This window comes from Cnephaeus nilssonii (genome assembly GCF_951640355.1).
Source record: "Cnephaeus nilssonii genome assembly, chromosome: 1".
Classification (NCBI taxonomy): Eukaryota; Metazoa; Chordata; class Mammalia; order Chiroptera; family Vespertilionidae; genus Cnephaeus; species Cnephaeus nilssonii.
In genome coordinates, this window is record NC_137072.1 from 30,117,356 (window position 1) to 30,138,445 (window position 21,090).

Consider the following 21,090-nt stretch of genomic DNA (forward strand, 5'->3'; position numbering starts at 1 on the left):
ACCCAGGAACTCACTTATCTCCAGGTGAGACAGGCCAGGAAGCCAGGACAAACGAAACAGGGAAACAGCAGTTTACAGCCCTTTAGAAAGTCTAGATAGTTCAACAGCAATTTACAGTCATCTAGCAAATCTAGATGCCAAGCAGTTTGCAACCATCTAGTAAATACTATCTTTCCTAAATCAAGGACACTTAAGAATAAATGGTTTGCACTTCTTCTCCCCAACCAGAGGGTTAGTAGCTTAAATCACCTTAAGGTAAGCAGAAACAGGTGGCAGAAATCCAATTAGTGCCATTTGCCAACCACACCCAAGGTCAGATGAAGAGAATAAATCTAATTTTGATACATCAGCATAAAGCTGATGAATATTCTATTAATCCTCCCCTAAACGCCCAGCCTGTGAAACCCCTCAAAAACGAAGGTCCCAGCACGTGCTCTCCCTCCCAGAGCACACCCAGACCTTCCGCCCCCTTCTTTCCCCACAAGCATGCCTCTCTTAAACTCTAAGGAGGCTTGCAACCAGGGCAGCAATGGGCAGGGGCAGTTTATCCCAAGCAAATCCCCCAAACCTGTCCCCAAGGCCCCCTTTTCACTGACTTCTAGTGAGCCAAAGCAGTCCAGCCCAGGCTCATTTACCCACCGCTTTCCCGTTTCACTGTTCCCAGCTTTGATAAAAGTCCTCTAAAATTTATCTGGACTCACGTTGTGAAATTTTTCCTGCACAAAGTCAAGAATTCACACACTACCGGCTGGCCCTAGGGAGACCCGCTCAGGGCCAGGTCCTCTTTTCCGTACACAGGCATACGAGGTGCAGTGTCTCAGGCCCATGATACTTTTAAGGACCCATGAAAATGTTTTACCTTTAAGTTCTTTTAAAATGAAATATAATAAGCCCTGGCCAGTGTGGCACTATTGGTTGGAGCATCACCTCGCACATCAAAGTGCTGGTGTGGATTCCTGGTCAGGGCACATAACTAGGTTGATCCCCAGTCAGGGTGGGTAAGGGAGGCAACCTATCGATGTTTCTCTCTCACATTGATGTTTCTCTCTCTCCCTTCCTCTCTCTAAAATCAATTAAAACAAAAATAATAAAGTATAATAATAATGAATCCAGCCTGCATTAAGTTCATCTTTGTACCAACACAGTTATAAAATATAACTTTAAATTTTTCTAACTGAAGGAGAAGACCGCCAAAGCAAAAGTGTCTAGTGCCCACAATAGTTATAATGTGGGCCCAAAGGCCCCGTGCCTCCAGAAAGCCCTTATTAAAGTACAGCTATTTTTCCAGAGCTAAGGAGCATGATCAGTCATTTGTTCATCAGTTCTCTGAGGCAGGGCAGATAACCTCGCAACCAGGGAGGTGAAGTCACATGGAAAAGAGTGGCGTTAGGCCTTGAGAGGAGAAAATTCAGAGGGCTGGGCAGACAGACTGTGGGACCACACACACATTGAAGCAGCAAGAAGAAACTAGAAGTCAGCTACACGTCCCTATTCTCACACCACCTCTTCCTTAGAATGTAATATTGGGTAAATGGTTTAACATCTCAGGATTTTCTCATCAGAAATACTGGGAAGATAGGAATACTTCCCTGATACAGCTACTGTGACACACAGCAGGTGCTCAAGAAATAGAAGCCTAATTATAATAATGTTACAGACTGAATGCTTGTGCCCCCAAGGTTCCTATGCTGAATCCCTAAACCCCAATGTGATGGTTTTAGAGGTGGGGTCTTTGGAAGATAACTAGGATTGAATGAGACCCTGAGGGTGGACCCCATGACTGGATTAGTGCCCTCAGGAGAAGAGGAAGAGAGGCCAGAGCTCACTCTTTGCACCAGGTGAGGACGCACTGGAAAGGTGGCCATCTTCAAGTCAGGAAGAGGGTCCTCATCAAAACCAAATCAGCCAACACCTCGATCTTAGACTTCCAAGCTGGATGTCAGAGAGAACCACCAAAGATACGTAAAAACCAGGGATTCAAACCACCCTCTAGGGCCACTCCTAAATCAGGGGGAAAGGCTCAAAGTGTGCATGGTGGTCTCCTATTCTATACCAGCCCTCCTGGATTCTAATGCTAACTTAGGGCATCTTCTCATCCTGTCCTTGTCACCATAGACTAAAAAAAAAAAAAAACACAAAAAAACACACACACACACACACAAAACCACACTCATTCTCGAAAAGGGTAATGGGAAGGAGAACAGAGGGAGACTATTACACTTTAAGTCCCAGGAGGACATGGGTCTCTGTGGATCTGTGAGTTTAGTAACTTTCTATAGCACAGGGCCATCTTGACCATGGCCCCTTCCCTTTCCAACTCTCCTCTCTGGCATTGTTTGTCTTCAACCGTCCAGTTTTTTTTTTTGATGCATTGCTATGCATGCCTGTTGCCGACTGTATTGTATCCCCCCATATTCACATGTTGAAGCCCCAACCTCCCATGTGACTGTATCTGGAGATGTGGCCTGTTGGGAAGTGATGATGAAAGGTGAATGAGGACCAGGAGAGTGTCTGCAGGGTTTCAACTCTACTTTGGAAAGACAGAAAGCAGAGCAAAACCTGGGGCTCAAGAACTCCTGCATTTTCCTAAGTACTTTTTGGGTGAGGGAGCATTTAAGTGATGGTCAAGAGATGTCATGAAATCTGCTTCCCCAGACCCCGAACAAGCAGGGACACAGTTCTTTGTTCCCATCACACATCATCAGTCAGGCCCGGAGGCACAGCAGCCTGCCTTCTCTACCCTCCAGCTGCTAACAATCATCGCTGGGCCGGCACTACACAGCTTCCTGTCTCCTGCCTCTTTCCTTCTTTGTTCCCCACCTGGAAATCGATGTAGCATGAAAGGAGTTACTGAGTTTTTTTTGTGTGTGTCTTTTTATTTTATTTTATGAGTATCGGAAAAGTTGAGTAGTCTTTTTGCAGAGTTAGACCATGAAGGTTGTATTCTCCTCTAAGTATTTCATAACGGAAAGAAGTTTGAGGTAACCAGAAACAAGTAAAATGAGAAGCCTTTATTGACTGATTAGTTGAAGACTTTAAAAATTTTAATTTTTAAAAAATGTTTTTATTGATTTCAGAGAGAAAGGGAGAGAGAGATGGAAACATTAATGATGAAAATCATTGATCAGCTGCCTCCTGCTGCCCCACAATGGGGATCGAGCCTGTAACCCAGGCATGTGCCCTGGCTGGGAATCAAACCGTGATCTCCTGGTTCACAGGTCAAGGCTCAAACAATGAGTCACACTGGCTGGGTTGGAGACTTAAAAAGAAAAAAAGAAGAAGAAAAAAAGCAGTGGTGGTAGGAGCTACTACATGCTACTTACTTTGTATTCTTCCTTTCTTCCTTAATAAGAGAAAATTATTTGGGATGGCAATGTGCCCAAACTAAAAGAAAAAAGGATTGTATGTCCCAGTCTTCTTTGCATATGTGGGAGGCCAGTGAGAAAAAAACAATCTATTAGGTGGGACTTCCAGAAAACAAGGCGTATTCAGCTGGCAGACACCCCTTTGTCCCTGCTCCTTTCCTTTTCTTCCTGCCTGGAACACAGACATGATAACTAGAGCTATAACAGCTATATTGGAATCATGAGGGGAAAACAAGAAAATTGTAAAAACTTTGACCCAGGCATACTTGAGCTTCTATGCCAGGGGTTGGCAAACTATGGCCTGGGCATCAAATCTGGCCCACTATCTATTTTTGTAAATAAAGTTTTATTGGAACAGAGCTATGCTCATTCATTTGTCTGTGGCTGATTTTGCCCTGTAATGACAGAGTAGAGTAGTTGCGTAAGAAACCATATGTCCCAAAAAACTGAAAATATTTATTCTCTGGCCCTTTAAAGAAAAATTTGTCAATCTCTGTTCTAAATCACAGGTAGTAACTGCCCATCCCCAGAATTATTACGTAAAAATAAGCAGTCTTATGTGTAAGACACGAAGCCAGGTTTCTTTCTGATTAATATAATAATACTTACACTTCAGGCACTTAGAGTGACACAATTATGGGAGCAGGCCCTGACCCAATAATACTGGCGTCCTTATAAGAAGAGGAAGAGACACCAGAGAGGCACTCACAGTGGGAAGACCATGTGAGGACACAGGGAGAAGGCGCCAACTGCAAGCCAAGGTGAGAGGCCTCAGGAGAAACTGCCCCCGATGACACCTTGATCTCAGACTTCCAGCCTCCAGAACTGTGAGTAAACAAATCCCCTTTATATAAGCCACACAATCTGTGGTATCTTGTTATGGCAACCTGAGCCAACTCAGTCAGCATATAAATACACCACAAGGTGCTTTGGGGTAAGTGTCCCAGGGAGGTAAACATAATACAGCAAGCAGCTTAGCTCCCAGGCCTGGAGGACAGGACATTCAGATGATGAGCCGTAGCTGGCACGTTCCCTAAGTTTAGTCTGGCCCATCCCATCCCCCGACTTTCCTTGATTGATGTTCCATTTGAGAAGCTGGCAGAGACTTGTGAGATGCACATTCACTTGCTCTAATCTCTTCTCTCTGGTCTAAATTAAACAGCCCTCTTCTATTGTGTGGGAGAAGAACACACTGATGAGGCACAGTTTAGGGCCCTCTTTGTTCATTTATGCTGCTGTGCCCCAACTGTTCCAGGTGACGTGTGTTGGACTTTCAGTGTCTGTCTTCCTTTAATGCTTGATTTCCTGAGATTATGTTATTTTGGAAAATAGCGTTTCTCAGCCTGAACTCAGATGGGATTGTTTCTGCTGTCTTGTCTCCTTTCTCCTTGTGCTGGCAAGTGGCCATATCAGAGAAGTGTCTGCTCTGCCTGGTGGCCTGGTCCTCTCGCACACCCAGTGTCCTGTGGGGCTGGAACTCAGTGTTAGGGTAGGAAAATGGCACCTGTGTTTTAGCCCAAATGGAAGACAACAGCAACAACACAAAATCTGGCTCCAGGAAGAACACAGACACTTCTTGGCCCTTGTGGTGGAAAGAGCTTTATTCTTCCTTCCCTGTGACATATGTACCAGGTACCAAGGAGGCTGGTCCAGACCTTAGACAGGGTGGATCTTCTTAGGCCAGCATAATGGGGGGGGGGGGGAAGTTTTAGAAGGAGGTTGCACTTGCATGCTTTGATACACATGTTCTGCCTGACACGGGGACTGTGGCTGTTACCCATATTCGTGTTTTTATCTCCCTACCACGCAGATACGTGATACTCTCAGCATCCTTCCTTCTAGGTAGATCCTGTCCTCCCCAGTAGGCTATAAGTGGCAGCGATGTGTGGCACCTCCAGGCTGAGGCAGGTGAGAGGGGTATCTCCTCCACATAGTTTTCTCCCCTGTCTATGGACCAGAAGATTCAGAGGAGAATTCCAAGGTCCCAGATGGTGGTGAACACTGGGTCTCTGATGGCGGCAAGGAGCAGAACACCCGCCTCCCCATCAACTCATGTTCCCTGTACCATGAAGGAAAAATAAACTCTCCTATGAAGCCCCTGGGATTTGGGGCTGTTTGTTACTGTAGCTGGCCTCTCCTGACTAATACAGAGATTTAAGAATGGAGCATTGGACAAGGTCCAAACTGAACTCTTAGTCTTTTAGGGAGGAGAGTCCCATTCCTTTCACTCTGAGCAACCCCATTCACAAGGGGACAGCACTGGCTCCAGGATTTTTACAAGAAAGAGTGAAAAAACTGGGCTGAGCTGGATAGGTTTCCATCTTGGGATTACTGTGGATGTTCTGCTTGTGGTGTTACTCAAGACCAAATAATCCACATATAATCCACAAGCACCCCAGGCACACTATTATGCTTTTCTTGTCAGGAGCTTAAGATCACTCAGGTCCCATAAAGATGGTGGCCACTCTCACTAATTGTCTTGGGAGGACATCCCTGTTCTAGATGGAAGAAGACTTGGAAGGCTCGCCTTTGATGGGAAAAGAGGAACAGTTCCTCTTCCCTCTTTAGTTGGGGCTCTGTCCAGATGAAAGGCTGAGAGGTGGAGATCTGAGGAGAGTGAGAGGGTGAAGGGTGGGGTGGGGGGGGGGCACCACCCAGAGGCAGCCTGGGAGTGAGACAGGCAAGACCTCTGCTCTTCCATTATCACCAAACTTGCATCAGGTTCTCCTTGACATTTCAGTCTGGTCTCTCCTGGTCTGGGAGGTGTTAAGGGGAGAGGACTGTCATATCCTTGGGAGCAAAGAAGACTGGGGAGCAGGATCTCTACTTCCAAGTCCAGAAAGAGAGTGGCTTGGGGGTCAGTGGCTGTCCCCAGGATCTGAAGGGAAAATTCTGATTCTCTCCCCAGGTCTGCCTAGAGGAAACTCCAGGTACCAAAGAGAGTCTGCTGGGAGCCCCAAGTTCACACTCTAACCTCTGATGTCAAAATAACTTTCACAGATAGAATCAGCAGAGAATGAGGAACTTAGAGCTCCCCAGTCAGGGAACAGCATGTGTTTGCAAAGCTGTAAGTGGCCCAGGGTCCTAGGCTGAGTGAGGACTGGTCAAACACCTCCATCTCTTGACTCCCTTATTATTATTATTATTTTTATGTCATCACCATTTTCCCAGAAACTCAGACTTGAATCTGTGAGGCCAACAACACCACCCAGACATAATCCACATAGTCACTGAGTCCAGTCAATTTTATCTCTGAGTTGGCAGGCACAACCTTCTTCACTTTTCTGCCTCTCTGCAATCTCTCCTCCTCTCCCCGCAACTCCTCAAAGAACTTCTAACAACCCTCATGCCTCCAGTCTCCCCTTGTCTTCCTGTCTTGCAAAACACACATGTTCTACGCCTCTCCTTCCCTGAGTAAAATCCTTCAGACAATCCCCTCTGTCTCCAGGTCAGAACTCCCCTGCCTCCTTCCGCCAGCACTAAGAGCCCGCCCTCCTTGCCACCATATTTACTGTGCCACAGTAGGTGGTCTTTTCTTTTCTTCCCTGGAACTCCCTTTGTGGGTGACACAATGGACCCCCAACACCCATTTCACCCCAATAATTAGTCTAAGTAAATCTCAGTAATACCTTGGTCCCAGGAATGGACATTAATACAAATCTGCTCAATGTCTGCTGAGTGGTGGGTGGGGGAACTGTAAAAAGATTAGGAACGTGCCCTGTCCAGGTGGCTCAATTGGATGCTGTGTCATCCCATACACCAAAAGGTTGTGAGTTTGGTTCCTGGTCAAGGCACATATCTGGGTTGCTAGTTTAACCTCCAGTCTGGACGCATATGGGAGGTTATTGATTGATGTTTCTCTCTCACATCAGTGTTTGTCTCTGTCTCTTTCTCTCCCTCTCCCTCTCTCTCACCCTCCCTTTCTCCCTTCATATCCCCTCCCTCCTCCCTCCTTCTCTAAAAAATCAATAAAAACATATCCTCAAGTGAGGATTAAAAAATATGAGGAATGTCTGCTGGAAAGATTTAGGGAGTTTTCCCACCATGCAAGGACCACAGACAAGAGATAATCTCACATCTTCCTCTGCACATTGTCCATCATGGTGTGAAGCTGGCATCACTGCAGAGCTTTCTACTCCCTGGGGGTGCAGTCAACCTGGGACACAAAGCAGAGCTGAGGAAAGGGCCATGTGCTTGACGACATCCTGGAGCTATTGACTTAGGCCATCCTGGAGCCTGCCCCACAGCTGACTCTGTTCTGCCAGAGAATACATTCCTCTTTGAGTCTGGGGGTTTCTTTGCAGCCCAACACACCCTAAATGATAGTGCCTAAGCATTCCTCTTCCCCACCTTTGTCTGCCTGCCCTATTCCCTGAGCTTGTAGAGCCCACTTCCTTCTCTCTCCCCCTCCCCTATTTAAATCTTATTCAGTTTTCAAAGTTCAACTCAATATTCCCTCCTCCATGAAGCATCTTCCAATACTTATATTAAAAAAAAACAAAAAACCTGAAGCACATTTATCCTTTTGTCAGGCATCAACTCTATTTTGGCTTTTATTGAGATTGGTGTTGATATTATTCCTCCTAGATGCACAGGTCCTAGAGGGGTGCTTTCCATCCCCCTTTCCAGTACCCAGTTTAGGACCATGTATTGGGAATTCAATAATGTTTATTAATGCATAGAAAGATAAATGATAGGTGAGATAGAAAGATAGATCATACATACATACATACATACATACATACATATAAACACAGATAATATTAGCAGCTATTATCTCTGGCCTTGTAATGGGTGCCATTGAAGCCACGTAAGAAAAAACAGTCCTGTCTGCACTGGCAAGGGTGGGTCCCTACTCTGGCTGTACCTTCCTGAGCACCATCAGAAACAATGCCTTCCTCAGTGTCCACCTGGGAACATACCACAAGCCCAGGTAAGCACTCTGATTTCCTAAGGGAACCAGATGTCACAGTTTAGGCAAAAGAACCTCCTGAGGAAATAGGGTTCAGGCAAGGCCTCAGTCTGGCAAGTTCCCAAAAGGGAGAGCCACTGACCCAATCCTGCCATGAATTTGGATGTAGTCACTTCCCAAGTTACATTTTCACTCTACCGCTCAGTGTTCCAGTGCAGAAAGATGGTGGCAACTGCTCTCCTTCGCCTCATGAAGCTGCTCAGAGGCCAAACTTGACAAAGGGCCTTAATACGCTTGGAAATACAGTTGGCCCTCTCTGTCTGCCAATTCAACCAACCTCAGATCAACAAATATTCTGGGGGGAAAGCTATGTTGTTGCTGACATGTACTATGTAGTTAGGCCTGTAATGACTGTGTCTGTAGTGAATGTGTACAGACTTCTTCTCTTGTCACTATTCACTAAATAATACAGTATAACAACTATTTACATAGCATTTACATTGTTTTAGATATTACAAATAATGTAGAGATGATTTAAAGTATACAGAGGGCCCTGGCTGGGTAGTTCAGTTGGTTAGAGTGTTGTCCCCATATGCCAAGGTTGTGGGTTCAATCGCCAGTCAGGGCACATACAAGAATCAACTAATGAATCCTAATATATAAAAACCCAGGGTCCATAACAACTGACGGAAGGCTTGACAAACACCAGAAATCAGTCCTGCAGTCAGTGCTGGGTTGCCTTGGTGATCCAGCACTGACTGCTGCCCGTGCAGGTGTGGCGACCCAGCACCGACTGCCAAGGGGGCTGTGGATCAGGCCTGGAGAGAGGCCCGAAGAGAGAGGCAGGGTCTGATCTGCAGCTTCCGTGGCAGCTGTTGATCAGCCGTTGCCCCTCTCTTTCCTCTCCAGGTTTCACCAGCAGCCACGCCTCTGTTTCTCTCCAGGCCTCCGAGGGGGCTGCTGATCAGCCCCGCCTCTCTGATCAGGCCCGGAGATAGGCCCAGAGATGCTAACTGGCATAAAAACCGACCAATCAGAACCAAATCTGGGTGAACTGTGAGGAGCCAATGGCTGCCTAGGAGGTGGAGCTTTTGATGCTGACTGGCATAGAAACCAACCAATCAGAACCAAATTGGCCTTCAGGGGAGGGCAGTTGGGGGCGAGAACAGGCTGGCAGGAGAGGGCAGTTAGGGGTGATCAGGCAGGCAGAGGCTGTTAGGGGCGATCAGGCCAGCAGGGGAGGATAGTTGGGGGCGAGATCAGGCTGGCAGGGAAGGGCAGTTGGGGGCAACCAGGCTGGCAGGGGAGGGCAGTTGGGTACGAGATCAGGCTGGCAGGATCAAGCCTAAACCGGCAGTCGGACATCCCCCAAGAGGTCCCCAATTGAAGAGGGTGCAGACTGGGCTGAGGGAACCCCCCCCCTCCATGCATGAATTTTGTGCACTGAGCCCTAGTGCATAAATAAGTGAAACAACAAATCAATCTCTCTCTCTCTCTCTCTCTCTCTCTCTCTCTCTCTCTCTCACACACACACACACACACACACACACACACACACACACACTTCCGCTCTCTCTAAAATCAATTTGAAAAATAAAAATAGTACTGGCTGGTGTGGCTAAGTTGTTGAGCATCATCCCATGCACCAGAAGGTCACCGGATTGATTCCCACCCAGTCAGGGCACATGTTGTGGGCTTGATTCTCAGTAGGAAGCCTGCAGGAGGCAGTCGATCTGTTTGCTGCTAGGAATGTTTCTCTCTCTTCAATGTCTCTCTCTCTCTCTCCCTTTCCCTTCCTCTTTCTCTAAAATCAATAATAAAAACATATTTAAAAATAATAATACAAAATAAAATAATAAAGTATACGGGAGGTTGTGTGTAGGTTATATGCAAATACTCTACATCATTTTACATAAAGAACTTGAGCCCTAGCCAATTTGGCTCAGTGGATAGAGCGTTGGCCTATGGACTGAAGGGTCCCGGGTTTGATTCTGGTCAAGGGGCTCGTGCAGGAGGCAACCAATCAATGTGTTTCTCTCATATCAATATTTCTCTCTGTCTTTCCCTCTCTCTTCTACTCTCTCGAAATATCAATGGAAAAAATATCCTTGAGTGAGGATAAAAAAAATAAAACAGTACTTGAGAATCTTCAGAGTTTGGTATCTGCAGAGGACTTGAACCCAATCTCCTGTGGATACCAAGGAATTACTGTATAAAAAACACAAAAGAAAACTATTAATGGTGGTGTGTCTGTATTTACTGGTAAAATAGAGATTTTTGTGACGTCTTTGAACCTCTTCCATCCATCAGTCATTTCCTTCAGTGGTCGGGATGTCCTGTGGGAAATAATAAATCACACCTGGTCTGAGGTAATCAACAGTCTGTCAGAACAAAGTACATACAATTATGATGCTCAGTTTCTGAGGATCAAATGCTTGGCAGCAGCTGGGATTCTAAACAAATAGTGGCAGAGAGAAAGACACAATTGTATTCAAGATCAGCAAAGCACATTTCCAGCCTTAGAAGCCTGTGAAAAGCTCAGGGCAGGATCCACAATGGGAAACAGCCTCCTAACCAACCCCGAGGTATCCTGCCCTGAACTATTACTCCAAATAGTAACTAAGCTATGCTAGACCAAATTTACAACAACTATTTAATCCTTAAATCATTTCCTTCTCATTCAACTTTTTCTCAATAATTTGAGAAATTTATTTTCCACTCTCATTCATTTGATCTCTCTCTCTCTCTCTCTCTCTCTCTCTCTCTCTCTCTCTCTTTCTCATTCTTGGCCCCAGACTGGCCTTTCTGGTGATTACAGTAGTCCTGGAAGCACACCAGTGCCAAGGAGAAGGAATCACCTCTACTACTTTGAAGTCACATTAGAGAAACAACCCATGTTACAAACTTCTAAAACCCTTTCAATACCAAGGATGAGGTTCTATAAGAAGTGTGATACTTAATTTTATGTGTCAACTTGATTGGGCCAAGGGATGCCCAGATAGCAGGTAAAACAGTATCATGGGGGTGTCTGTGAGGGTGATTTTGCAAGAGATTAGCATTTGAATTGGTAGACCCAGTAAAGTAGAGCACCCTTTCCAATGTAAGTGGGCCTCATTCAATCAGTTGAGGGCCTGGATAGAACAAGGTTTCTACCTGTCTCTTCAACATCCTTCTGCTTTTTCTCAAGTTCAACATAAATCATAAGAGTGGTAAAAGTGGACATCCCTGTCTTGTTTATGTTCTTAAGGGAAATGGTTTTAGTTTTTGCCCATTGAGTATGATGTTGGCTAGAGATTTGTCATATATGGCCTTTATTATGTTGAGGTATAATTCCTCTTATTCCCACTTTGCTGAGAATATAGGTGTTGAATTTTGTCAAATCTATTGCTTCTATTGATATGATCATGTGATTTTTGTCTTTCAATTTATGTGATGTATCACATTTATTGATTTGCAAATATTGTACCAGCCTTGCATTCCTGGAATAAATCTCACTTGGTGTATGATCTTTTTAGTATACTGCTGGATCAGACTTGCTTATTTTTTATTGAAGATTTTAGCATCTATGTTCATCATGGACATTGGCCTGTAATTCTCTTTCTTTGTAGTGTCTTTATCTGGTTTTGGAATTACAATAGTGCTTGGATTTTTTTTTTAATAGCTTTAGGAGTATAGGTTTTAGTTCTTCTTTGAATGTTTAGTAAAACTCCCCTGTGAAGCCATCTGGACCAGGGCTTTTGTTTGCTGGAAGTTTTATTTATTACTGCTTCAATTTCATCAGTTGTTATTGGCCTGTTCAGTTTTTCTGATTCAGTTTGGAATATTGTATTTTTCTGAATTTGTCCATTTCACCCACATTGTCCAGCTTGTTGGCATATAGTTGTTCATAGTATTTTCTTGCAATCCTTTGTATTTCTGTGGTGTCAGTTGTTACTTTGCCTCTTTCATTTCTAATTTCATTTATTTGGGTCCTCTCTCTTTGTTTCTTGATGAGTCTGGCTAAAGGTTCATCAATCTTTTTATCTTTTCTAAGAACCAGCTCTTGGTTTCATTGATCTTTTGTATGTTTTTTTAATCTCTATGTCATTTATTTCCACTCTGATATTTACTAGCATTATTTCTTTCCTTCTACTTACTCTGGGCTTTTCCATTCTCTTTTTAACCCTTTAAGTTGTAGCATTACAATGTTTATTTAAAAAATTGTCTTGTTTGTTGAGGTAGGCCTGTAGTGTTATGAACTTCTCTCTTAGGACTGCTTTTGCTGTGTCCCAGAGATTTTTGGTTGTTGTGTGTTCATTTTCATTTTTTTCCAGGAAGCTTTTTATTTCTTCCTTGGTCTCATTGGTAACTCATTCATTGTTTAATAACATGCCATTTAGCCTCCATGTGTTTGAATGTTTTTGAGTATTTTTATTGTAGTTGACTTCTAATTTCATGCCACTGTGATCTGAGAAGATGCTTGGTATAATTTCAATCTTCTTGAACTTGTAGGGACTTGTTTTGTGTCCTAACATGTGGTCTATCTTTGAGAATAACCCATCTGCACTTGAGAGGAATGTATATTCTGCAGCTTTGGGATAAAATGTTCTGTAAATGTCAATTAAATCCATCTGATCTAGTGTGTCATTTAGAGTCACTGTTTTCTTGTTGATTTTTTTGTCTGGAAGACCTATTCAGTAAAGTTAGTAGAGTGTTAAAGTCCCCTACTATGACTGTATTGCTGTTGATCTCTCCCTTAAAGTCCTCCAAAAGTATTTTTTTATATTTGGGTTCACCTCTATTATGTGCATATATGTTTAACAGGGTTATATCCTCTTGTTGTATCTATCCCTTTAGTATTATGTAGTGACCTTTGTTGTCTCTTGTTATGGCCTTCATCTTGAATCTATTTCGTCAGATATGAATATTGCTATCCCAGATTTTTTGTTGTTGTTGTTTCTATTTGCATGACAAGTGCTGGTGAGGATGTGGAGAAAAGGGAATCCTGGTAACTGCTGGTGGAAATGCAGACTGGTGCAGCCACTATGAAAAATAGTATGGAGTTTCCTCAAAAAATTAAATATGGAACTGCTATTTGACCCAGTGATCCCACTTCTAGGAATATACTCTAAGAAACCAGACACACCAATCAGAAAGAATATATGTACCCCGAAGTTCATAGCAGCACAATTTATAATAGCTAAGATCTGGAAACGGCCAAATTGCCCCTCAGTAGATGAGTAAAACAGCTATGGTACATTTATACCATGGAATACTATGCAGCTGTAAAATACAAGGATCTCTTACCCTTTGAGACAGCATGGAGGGACTTGGAGAGTATTATGCTAAGCAAAATAAGCCAGTCAGAGAAAGACAAGTATCACATGATCTCAGTCATATGTGGAATCTAATGAACAAGAGACATAGAAGCATGGAACAGACTGATGAATCTCAGAGGGATGGTGGGGGTGGGTGGGAGAGATTAACCAAAGAACTAATATGCATATATGCATAACCCATGGACACAGATAATAGTGTGGTGAAGGCCTGGGGGTGGGAGGAATGGGGCTTCTGGAAGGGGTCAATTGGGGGGAAAAGAGGGATATCTATAATACTTTCAACAATAAAGATAATTTTTTAAAAAAACGTAAGTCAAAAGCCAATATTTGAAATAGCATTTTTCATTGTATAGTCTCAAGTAGATTTGGTCATGTTCCTTCACCATCCAGCCTCTGGGCTCCCTGTACTTCTCTACGGGAAGTAGCTGCTCACTCCTGAGTGGTCTTCCTGAAACCCTGAGCAGAGCTCTCATGTGCCAGTATGCAGTTAGCTGGCTGCCTTCCTCCAGGTTTTATTCCTCTGTGACTTGGGCAGACACTCACAGAATACTCTATCCATCACAGGCAATCAATTAAATGTTTCTGGAATGCAAAGGAATATGTTGTTGTAGACTAGCATAGGAACTTGAAATATTTGCTTCCATGAAGAAGTGTGTTTAAATGAGAAACAAAGGCCTTGTCTTGGGTCACAGTCTCCTTGTTGTTAGAAGTGTCATTCTGCTTCATCAAGTTTTGGCAGTTGTGCTACCCTGTTTTAGGACCTCTAGGTTAGATGATCTAGGGAGGCCTCATAGCATTTCAGGTGCAGCTACCTTGGCCTAGGAGTTGCAGATGTGGGGATTTGGGTTGAAATCATCCATCCTTTCAGATAATATTGCTCTGATCAGCGCTATATCCTTCCAAAACTCCACCTACATCAGCCTGTTCTGAGTGGAAAATTCCTATCCCTGCAGAGCTTTGGCTGTTGTTCCTCTGGTGACGCCACAGAAGGCAGTCGGTAGACTTGGTAAGCCTCACAACATGTCCCAATACCCGACCCCCTATTTGCTCACCAGCACTGTCTTCCATTCCCTTCCTTAGTGCCTCCATCTTACATCCTCTCCCTTTGCTACCCTCCTTATCCCATTTCCAGTTGACTATTACATGAAACTAAATCATATTTTTGCTATATTTCTTGAATAAAATTTTATGCTCTTTGCTTTTTTATAGGAAGCAAGGGACCTCTCTAATTCTCCAAAAGAAAAGAAAAACTAACACTCAATCCTTTGAAGGTGGCTTGTGATAGATTTTTTTCCATGGCTCATTTCATTTCAATTGTGTAAAATCACCCATACATGTTCCACAAGGTGTAGATTCCCACAGGCTGTAGGTAAAATCCCCATGCTCCTTGTTATGGCCCATCTGGCCCTTTTTTTAAATTCTCTCCCTGGTCTTTGGAAACCATAAGGATAAGAAGGGGTTACAGTAAACTCTTTACACGTGTAAAATGGGCTTATATGTCATTCTCTTATTTCTGTGCTTGAAAGAAAAAGGACAAAACAAAAGAGAAGCTGCATCAATGAGTCTTTTGTATCTTCACACTCACTCTGAGAAAGTGCCATCAATAACCCAGGTCCTTATGTTAACGGTGAACTGGCATCACATTGTTAGACCCCAGTCCTTGAGTTCTGGCTAAGAAAGAATTTAGAGGCAAGACTCAAATACAAGTGAAAATGTATTTATAAAGCCACAGCGGTAGAAGAAATGAACTGTAGAACAGAGACAGCAAGGCTGCATGGACTCAGCAAACAAGTTACAGTGGTGAAAGAAGGGCCCTTGGAGCTTATGAGAAAGAAAGGCAAAGAAAATGCACCTGCGGGAAGGAGAGGGCAAAGAATGTGGGCATGCTCAAGAGAGAGAGCACACTCTGGGTCCTTGTCTTTAGGGGTTTTATCTGTTTTCCAAAGGCAGAGATTTTAGGGGAGGTGTCAGGGGAGAGTCTCAATAGAATACTCATCAGCTTTTCAGGTGTGTCTTCTCAGGATCGTTGTCTCCACTGATTGGTCAGTATCAGGGCAGGTGGTCATTAGTCATTGCAGCTGGTCCTGATGTCAGCCATGATGTTGCCCTGCCTGGCCTTGCTGCTTTTTCTGGGCCTGGAGCTGAAACACAACTGAGGTTTCGGTGTTATCTCTAGTCTGACCAAAACTCTGTCTTTGTGGTCAATAAACCTGAAGCTTTGTTCTTAAGATTATTTCATTCGGGCCAGAACCTCATTGTCCTGAGGGCTTAAGGCTTCAGGGAGTGATCATGCAAGGGCGTGTATGGGAGTCATATGAGGCTATTCTCTGGCCCCCTTGCTCCTCCTCTAAGGAGTCTACCACATGACTAGCAATCTACCAAGGGAGAAAAGGTCAGGGGTGGGTCCAAACCACATGACCAGTGATATGCTAGGAGAGGAAAGGTCACCCTGGGGATGAGGTCCCACCTTTCAATACTCACCTTCCCAATTTTGCCCATAGCTAGGCACCCAGGGCTTTTTGCCCTGGTGACCTTCTCTACCAGGTCTATTGTTCCTACTCTGCTCATGTCTGTAACTGCCTACTATATCACTTACAAAGCTTTGTAAATTACACAGCACTGTCAATATAAAAATACAGGGGTTTTTTTATGTGATTGAATTTATTATCCCAAGATTTGAGGAAGAGAGTCAAGGTCATCTCTCTGTTCTTCTCTCCCAAAAGCAGAGTTAGCTCTTCCTTCCTGTTTGTTGCTACATTTCTAGATACAGCACTTGTTCCTGCGTCTGCTTCCTGAGAAACAGTAAGGTCCTTCAGTGCCAAAATATGTGTTTATTGGGGTTTTTTGTTTGTTTCATTTTGATTTATTTTATTTTTGTATCCTTAGTGCCCAGCAGAGTACCTAAAATAGAATTGCTGCTTAAAAATGAACAACAAGAAAGAAAAGATAAATGGATGTATAGATGGGTGGGTGGGTGGATGGATGGATGGATGAATCGATCAATGGATGGAGAAAGGGGCCCAAGGAATGAGTGGATGTTCTTACTTCTTGTCTCATCTAAACCTCTGTCTCTAACAGCAGAATGAGCCTCAGGATTCAAATGAACACCAAGAAGCAATGGGAATTTTCTTGTTGATCACAGAAAACAGAGAGCTAAACTAATTGTACATTCTGGCTCAGAGTTCAGTTGCAAGTTCTCTTTCAGCTCTGAAGTCTGTGGTTGATAAGAACTGCACACCTGGAGACCAGCTGCTGGAAAGTAAACTTTTATATAAATAAATGTGTGTGTGTGTGTGTGTGTGTGTGTGTGTGTGTGTGTGTGTGTGTGTAAGAGAGAGCAAGCTGTCATGAATCTTTATGGTTTTAAGACATTCGGCTTTTAGGAGGCACCCAATTCAGATTGGACCAACTTAAGACATATTTTCATTCAAATTGCCAAAGATCACAAGACTTTCATGACAACGTAACTGGGGCCTAGCTGTCAATGCCATGTGGTACCAATACTAAGAAAAGAGAAAAAGCAAAGACTCCAGGGTCTGGAAGTACTTTCCAGACCATTATAAGGAGAACAGTAAATGCTGCCCAGAGGGTGGGAAGACCCTCCCAACCTGCTATACCCTCGAGATCCCATCCCAACTTATGTCTGTAAGACAGCACAGCTGCCCATCACATGAGTGAGCTGGTGGGCTTTGTGTTTAGAGCCAGTTTGGGGGTCATTTTCGTAAATAAAGAAACTCAGCTGCGCAGAAGTAAGGAGTGCTGCCCCCTGGAAAGAAAGCATGTGCAGTAGTTCTAACAAAGCAGGGGAGGAAATGGACATGCAACGCATTCTTTCTGTCCCAAACAACTTCAACGTTGTGTGCAGACTCATCTGGAAGTATGGATGGGTTATGACACGTGGCATTTCTGTGGAAGTGTCAGCGAGGGAAAGGGCAGGGGAGGACACTCCACGTCCTCCCCTGGGGACCAGAGGGGACTTAGGGATGACAGGAGAGAAGGCGCTGCTGGGTGATCCACTTCCTCCCTTCACCTCCCTCACCCCACCTGCAGAGGGCAGGCGGCGCCCAGAGCAGGCGGCATCTGCCTGCTGTGAAATGGTTCCTCAGTTTAGAGGAACTGGTTTCCATCTCTCCAAGGCAAGCATGTCAAACTCCTGGCCCAGGGGCCGCATGTGGCCCACAACAAATATTTTTGCGGCCCAGCCAAGCTAATGGTATGTAAGAAATGTTTTAATAAAAATTTCGTAACGTAAATTTTACAATATCCTGTTACACATGATTATTAATAACAAACTACAATGTTCGCTAATGACCGGTTACTATAACCATGTTGCATTCATTTCCCTTACACACCTAACGTGCAGGCGCACCATTTCTCTCCACTAATACCAGCAGCGAATATTTTAGCAGCCGATTGCCATGTCATTAGTCTTGGACTGACTTGTTTGATGTGCGCAACAGGAAATTATTTTGCTTTGGGAGAACAAGAAAAATAGGTTTATTTGCGTTACGCTTATTAATTTGTGCAATTATTCAGGGTCTGGTAAGTTAATGTTCAAGAAAAAATATTAATTTTCATTAAAATGTTCTATTTTATGTTAACGATTACTCATTTATTTCAGCCCTTTGTATTCAGCATGTCTCTATCGAAATAAACCTACGTTTCTATGAAAATTGAAGCTTTTGTTTTTTTGCGGCCCACATAAACTTAAACCTTGTTTATTAGGCCCGTGTTAGACTTTGAGTTTGACATGCTTGCTCCAAGCGATAGGATTTGGCCCAAAGCCACATTTAGAAGGTTCACAACATCTAGGGAGTGAGTCATGCCAAGCAGGACAGACTAGCCAGAGAGAGGGAAAAGAGACTTTAGCTGACACTTCCTTTCCCTGAGATGCAAGCAGGCCCTGTGTGCCACAGAGAACATTCAGGGCTTCTAAAGTCTAGCATATCTAAGAAGGTAGCTACAACCTGTTTCCTCATTTTAAAAATGAGGTTGGTTAAAAAAACAAACAAACAAAAAGCATCAGCACCTATTGTAGAATACAAAACCTTTTAAACCAAAATATGACTTTGTAGCCAATAGAAAGCTGAAAGGTATTCTTAAGCAGAATCCAGTTTACAATGGTCACACAGGTATATTTCTCTCTTTTTTAAGACATTTCTGCCCTTTACCCCTCCTCTGTACATTAAATTTTTGTTGTAAAAAGCATACCAAAACAGGAGTGCTGGGCTGCAGCCATGGCCTACTGCTGGCAGGAAGGGAAGGATCGAGTCATATGTGTGACTAAAGAAGACCATGAAACTCCAAGCAATGCAGAGCTGGTGGCTGATGATCCCAATGATCCATACGAGGAGCATGGGTTGCTCCTGCCAAATGGAGACATTAACTGGTACTGCCTGTGTCTTGGGGGAATGGCTAGTGGCCCCTGTGGGGAACAGTTCAAGTCAGCCTGTTCCTGCTTCCACTATAGCACGGAGGACCTCAAAGGATCAGACTGTGTAGACCAGTTCTGGGCCGTGCAGGAATGCATGCAGCAGTACCGGGACCTCTATCTCCAAGACAAGGAGGAGGAGGAGGAGGAGGAGGAGGAGGAGGAGGAGGAGGAGGAGGAGGGGGAGGAGGAGGAGGAGGAGGAGGGGGAGGAGGAGGAGGAGGAGGAGGAGGAGGAGGAGGAGGAGACAGCTGAACGTTTAGAAAAGGCAGCTCTAGCTAAGGCCACCGCAACCAAAGAACAGGAGGGGTCAAGTTAATGAAGGCCATGCTGGAGCACTGGCTCCAGGCCTCCCACCTCAGAGTGATACGAACCTTTTGCAGATGCCTTTCAGTCACTCGACAAGAAAGTCTTGCCCTCTATTGTTCTCTGCACTGTAATGTACAAAATCACTTATTTTGATGATCAGGGGTTTGGACCCCTTGCCATATACACTGATAAAAAAAAAGGGGGGGGTATATGTCTGTGTGTCTCACATAACTCTATCACTGACTGTGGCTGCCCCTTTCAAATTCTCTTCTCAGATTATCTCTAAATTTGCCACTCTGAAATAATGTGTTGAATATTCTCAGCAACCAAAAATCATTATCTAGGAGTGTCTCTCATGAGTGAGCTGATTTATTCTGATTGGTTATCTCCCTTTTAGTAGATTGCATACCTCTTTGGGAAATGAAATAGAAACAAAAACATCTTCCTTTAAAAATGCTGGAATGGGGCCATTCCTAATAGAAGAGGCCAGATAATCAGATACTTATTTCTCAAAAACCATCTTGACCTTGAGTATATGAGGTACTATGCTTCATTTCTGATAGATTTTGGTTTCCATTTTTATGTTGAGCTCCAGGTTTTCTTTTTAGAAAGTAGAGCTTTGGACTCTCCGACTCACAGTCCCTTTCTAACTGAAAAAAAAAAGCTGGTTTTGCTGTTCTTGTTATTCCAAAAGCCCTGGTTTAGGGCCTGTGTTCACACTGGCTCTGGCTCAGCCTGTTCAGATGCAATATTCTTGAGAGGTGGAGACCTACTTGTTACCAAAGTAGCAACCAAAAAGGAAACATGAATTAAAAGGAAAGCAGGGTTTTAAGAAAAAAATGGAGAATGGTATCTATTCACCACCTACCATGAACAAATAGCAGCATTCTTCATATTTGCTTCATATCTTTTTCTAAGAAATGAAATATCACAGAGAAATGAAGTCTCCTTTGTTCCTATTCCTAAGTCACAGATCCCTTCCTCACCCAGAGGTAAGCATAGCAAGATGCTGGCATGTGGGTTCCATGATTTTATACATTTACTACAAGCATAGGTATCCTCAGTTACCTACACTGTATTGTCTTTTAATTTATACAAATACATTTGTTGTATATAAATAGGTTGACAACTTTTTTTCAGTTGCTCTTAAAATTTTTAGATCTATTAGTGCTAAAACATATAACTGATTCTTCCTAACTTTAGTAGCACATAGGCACTATACAAATAGCTCCTACAACTTCTCTCATACTGATGAGGTCTTTTACTATTACAAATTGCTGCACTAAATATCTACACATTCTTCTTATGATATGTCTGAGTGTTTCTTTAAGGTATGTTTGCAAAAGTAGAAGTACTAGGCACATGTGCTATGCACTTTTAATGGTACTAGATATCATCTAATAGCTCTCCAAAATGCATGAATCAATTTATACCCCACAGCAAGCTATGAGTTCCCATTTGCCCGTGTGGTCCATCAACATTAAGAGACTGTCAGACCTCTTCCAGTCAAGACGGCTGTATAGGTAAATGAGTTATTCACCCCCTCCCACAACCACATAAAAATTACAACTAAACTACAGAACAACCATCTTCCAGAATTACCTAAAATCTGGCTGAATGGAAGTTCTACAACTAGAGAATTAAAGAAAAGGCCACATTGAAGCTGGTAAAAAAAAAAAAAAAAAAAGGCAGGGATGAGGAAGGAGCTAGTCCCACAAACACATGGCAGATAAAAATCAGGAGGGATATTTCAGC

General features: G+C 43.6%; 1 protein-coding gene across 1 annotated transcript; it reads left to right on the plus strand.

The window, feature by feature from the left end:
• Positions 1-18,832: 18,832 nt before the first annotated feature.
• On the plus strand, positions 18,833-19,345 carry LOC307102666 (mitochondrial intermembrane space import and assembly protein 40-like; the record flags this gene model as incomplete). The annotated part of the gene is made up of 2 exons (XM_079776395.1): positions 18,833-19,168; positions 19,250-19,345. 2 exons carry the CDS (start codon positions 18,833-18,835, stop codon positions 19,343-19,345), a joined length of 432 nt encoding a protein of 143 aa, XP_079632521.1.
• Between the last annotated feature and the right edge of the window lie 1,745 nt (positions 19,346-21,090).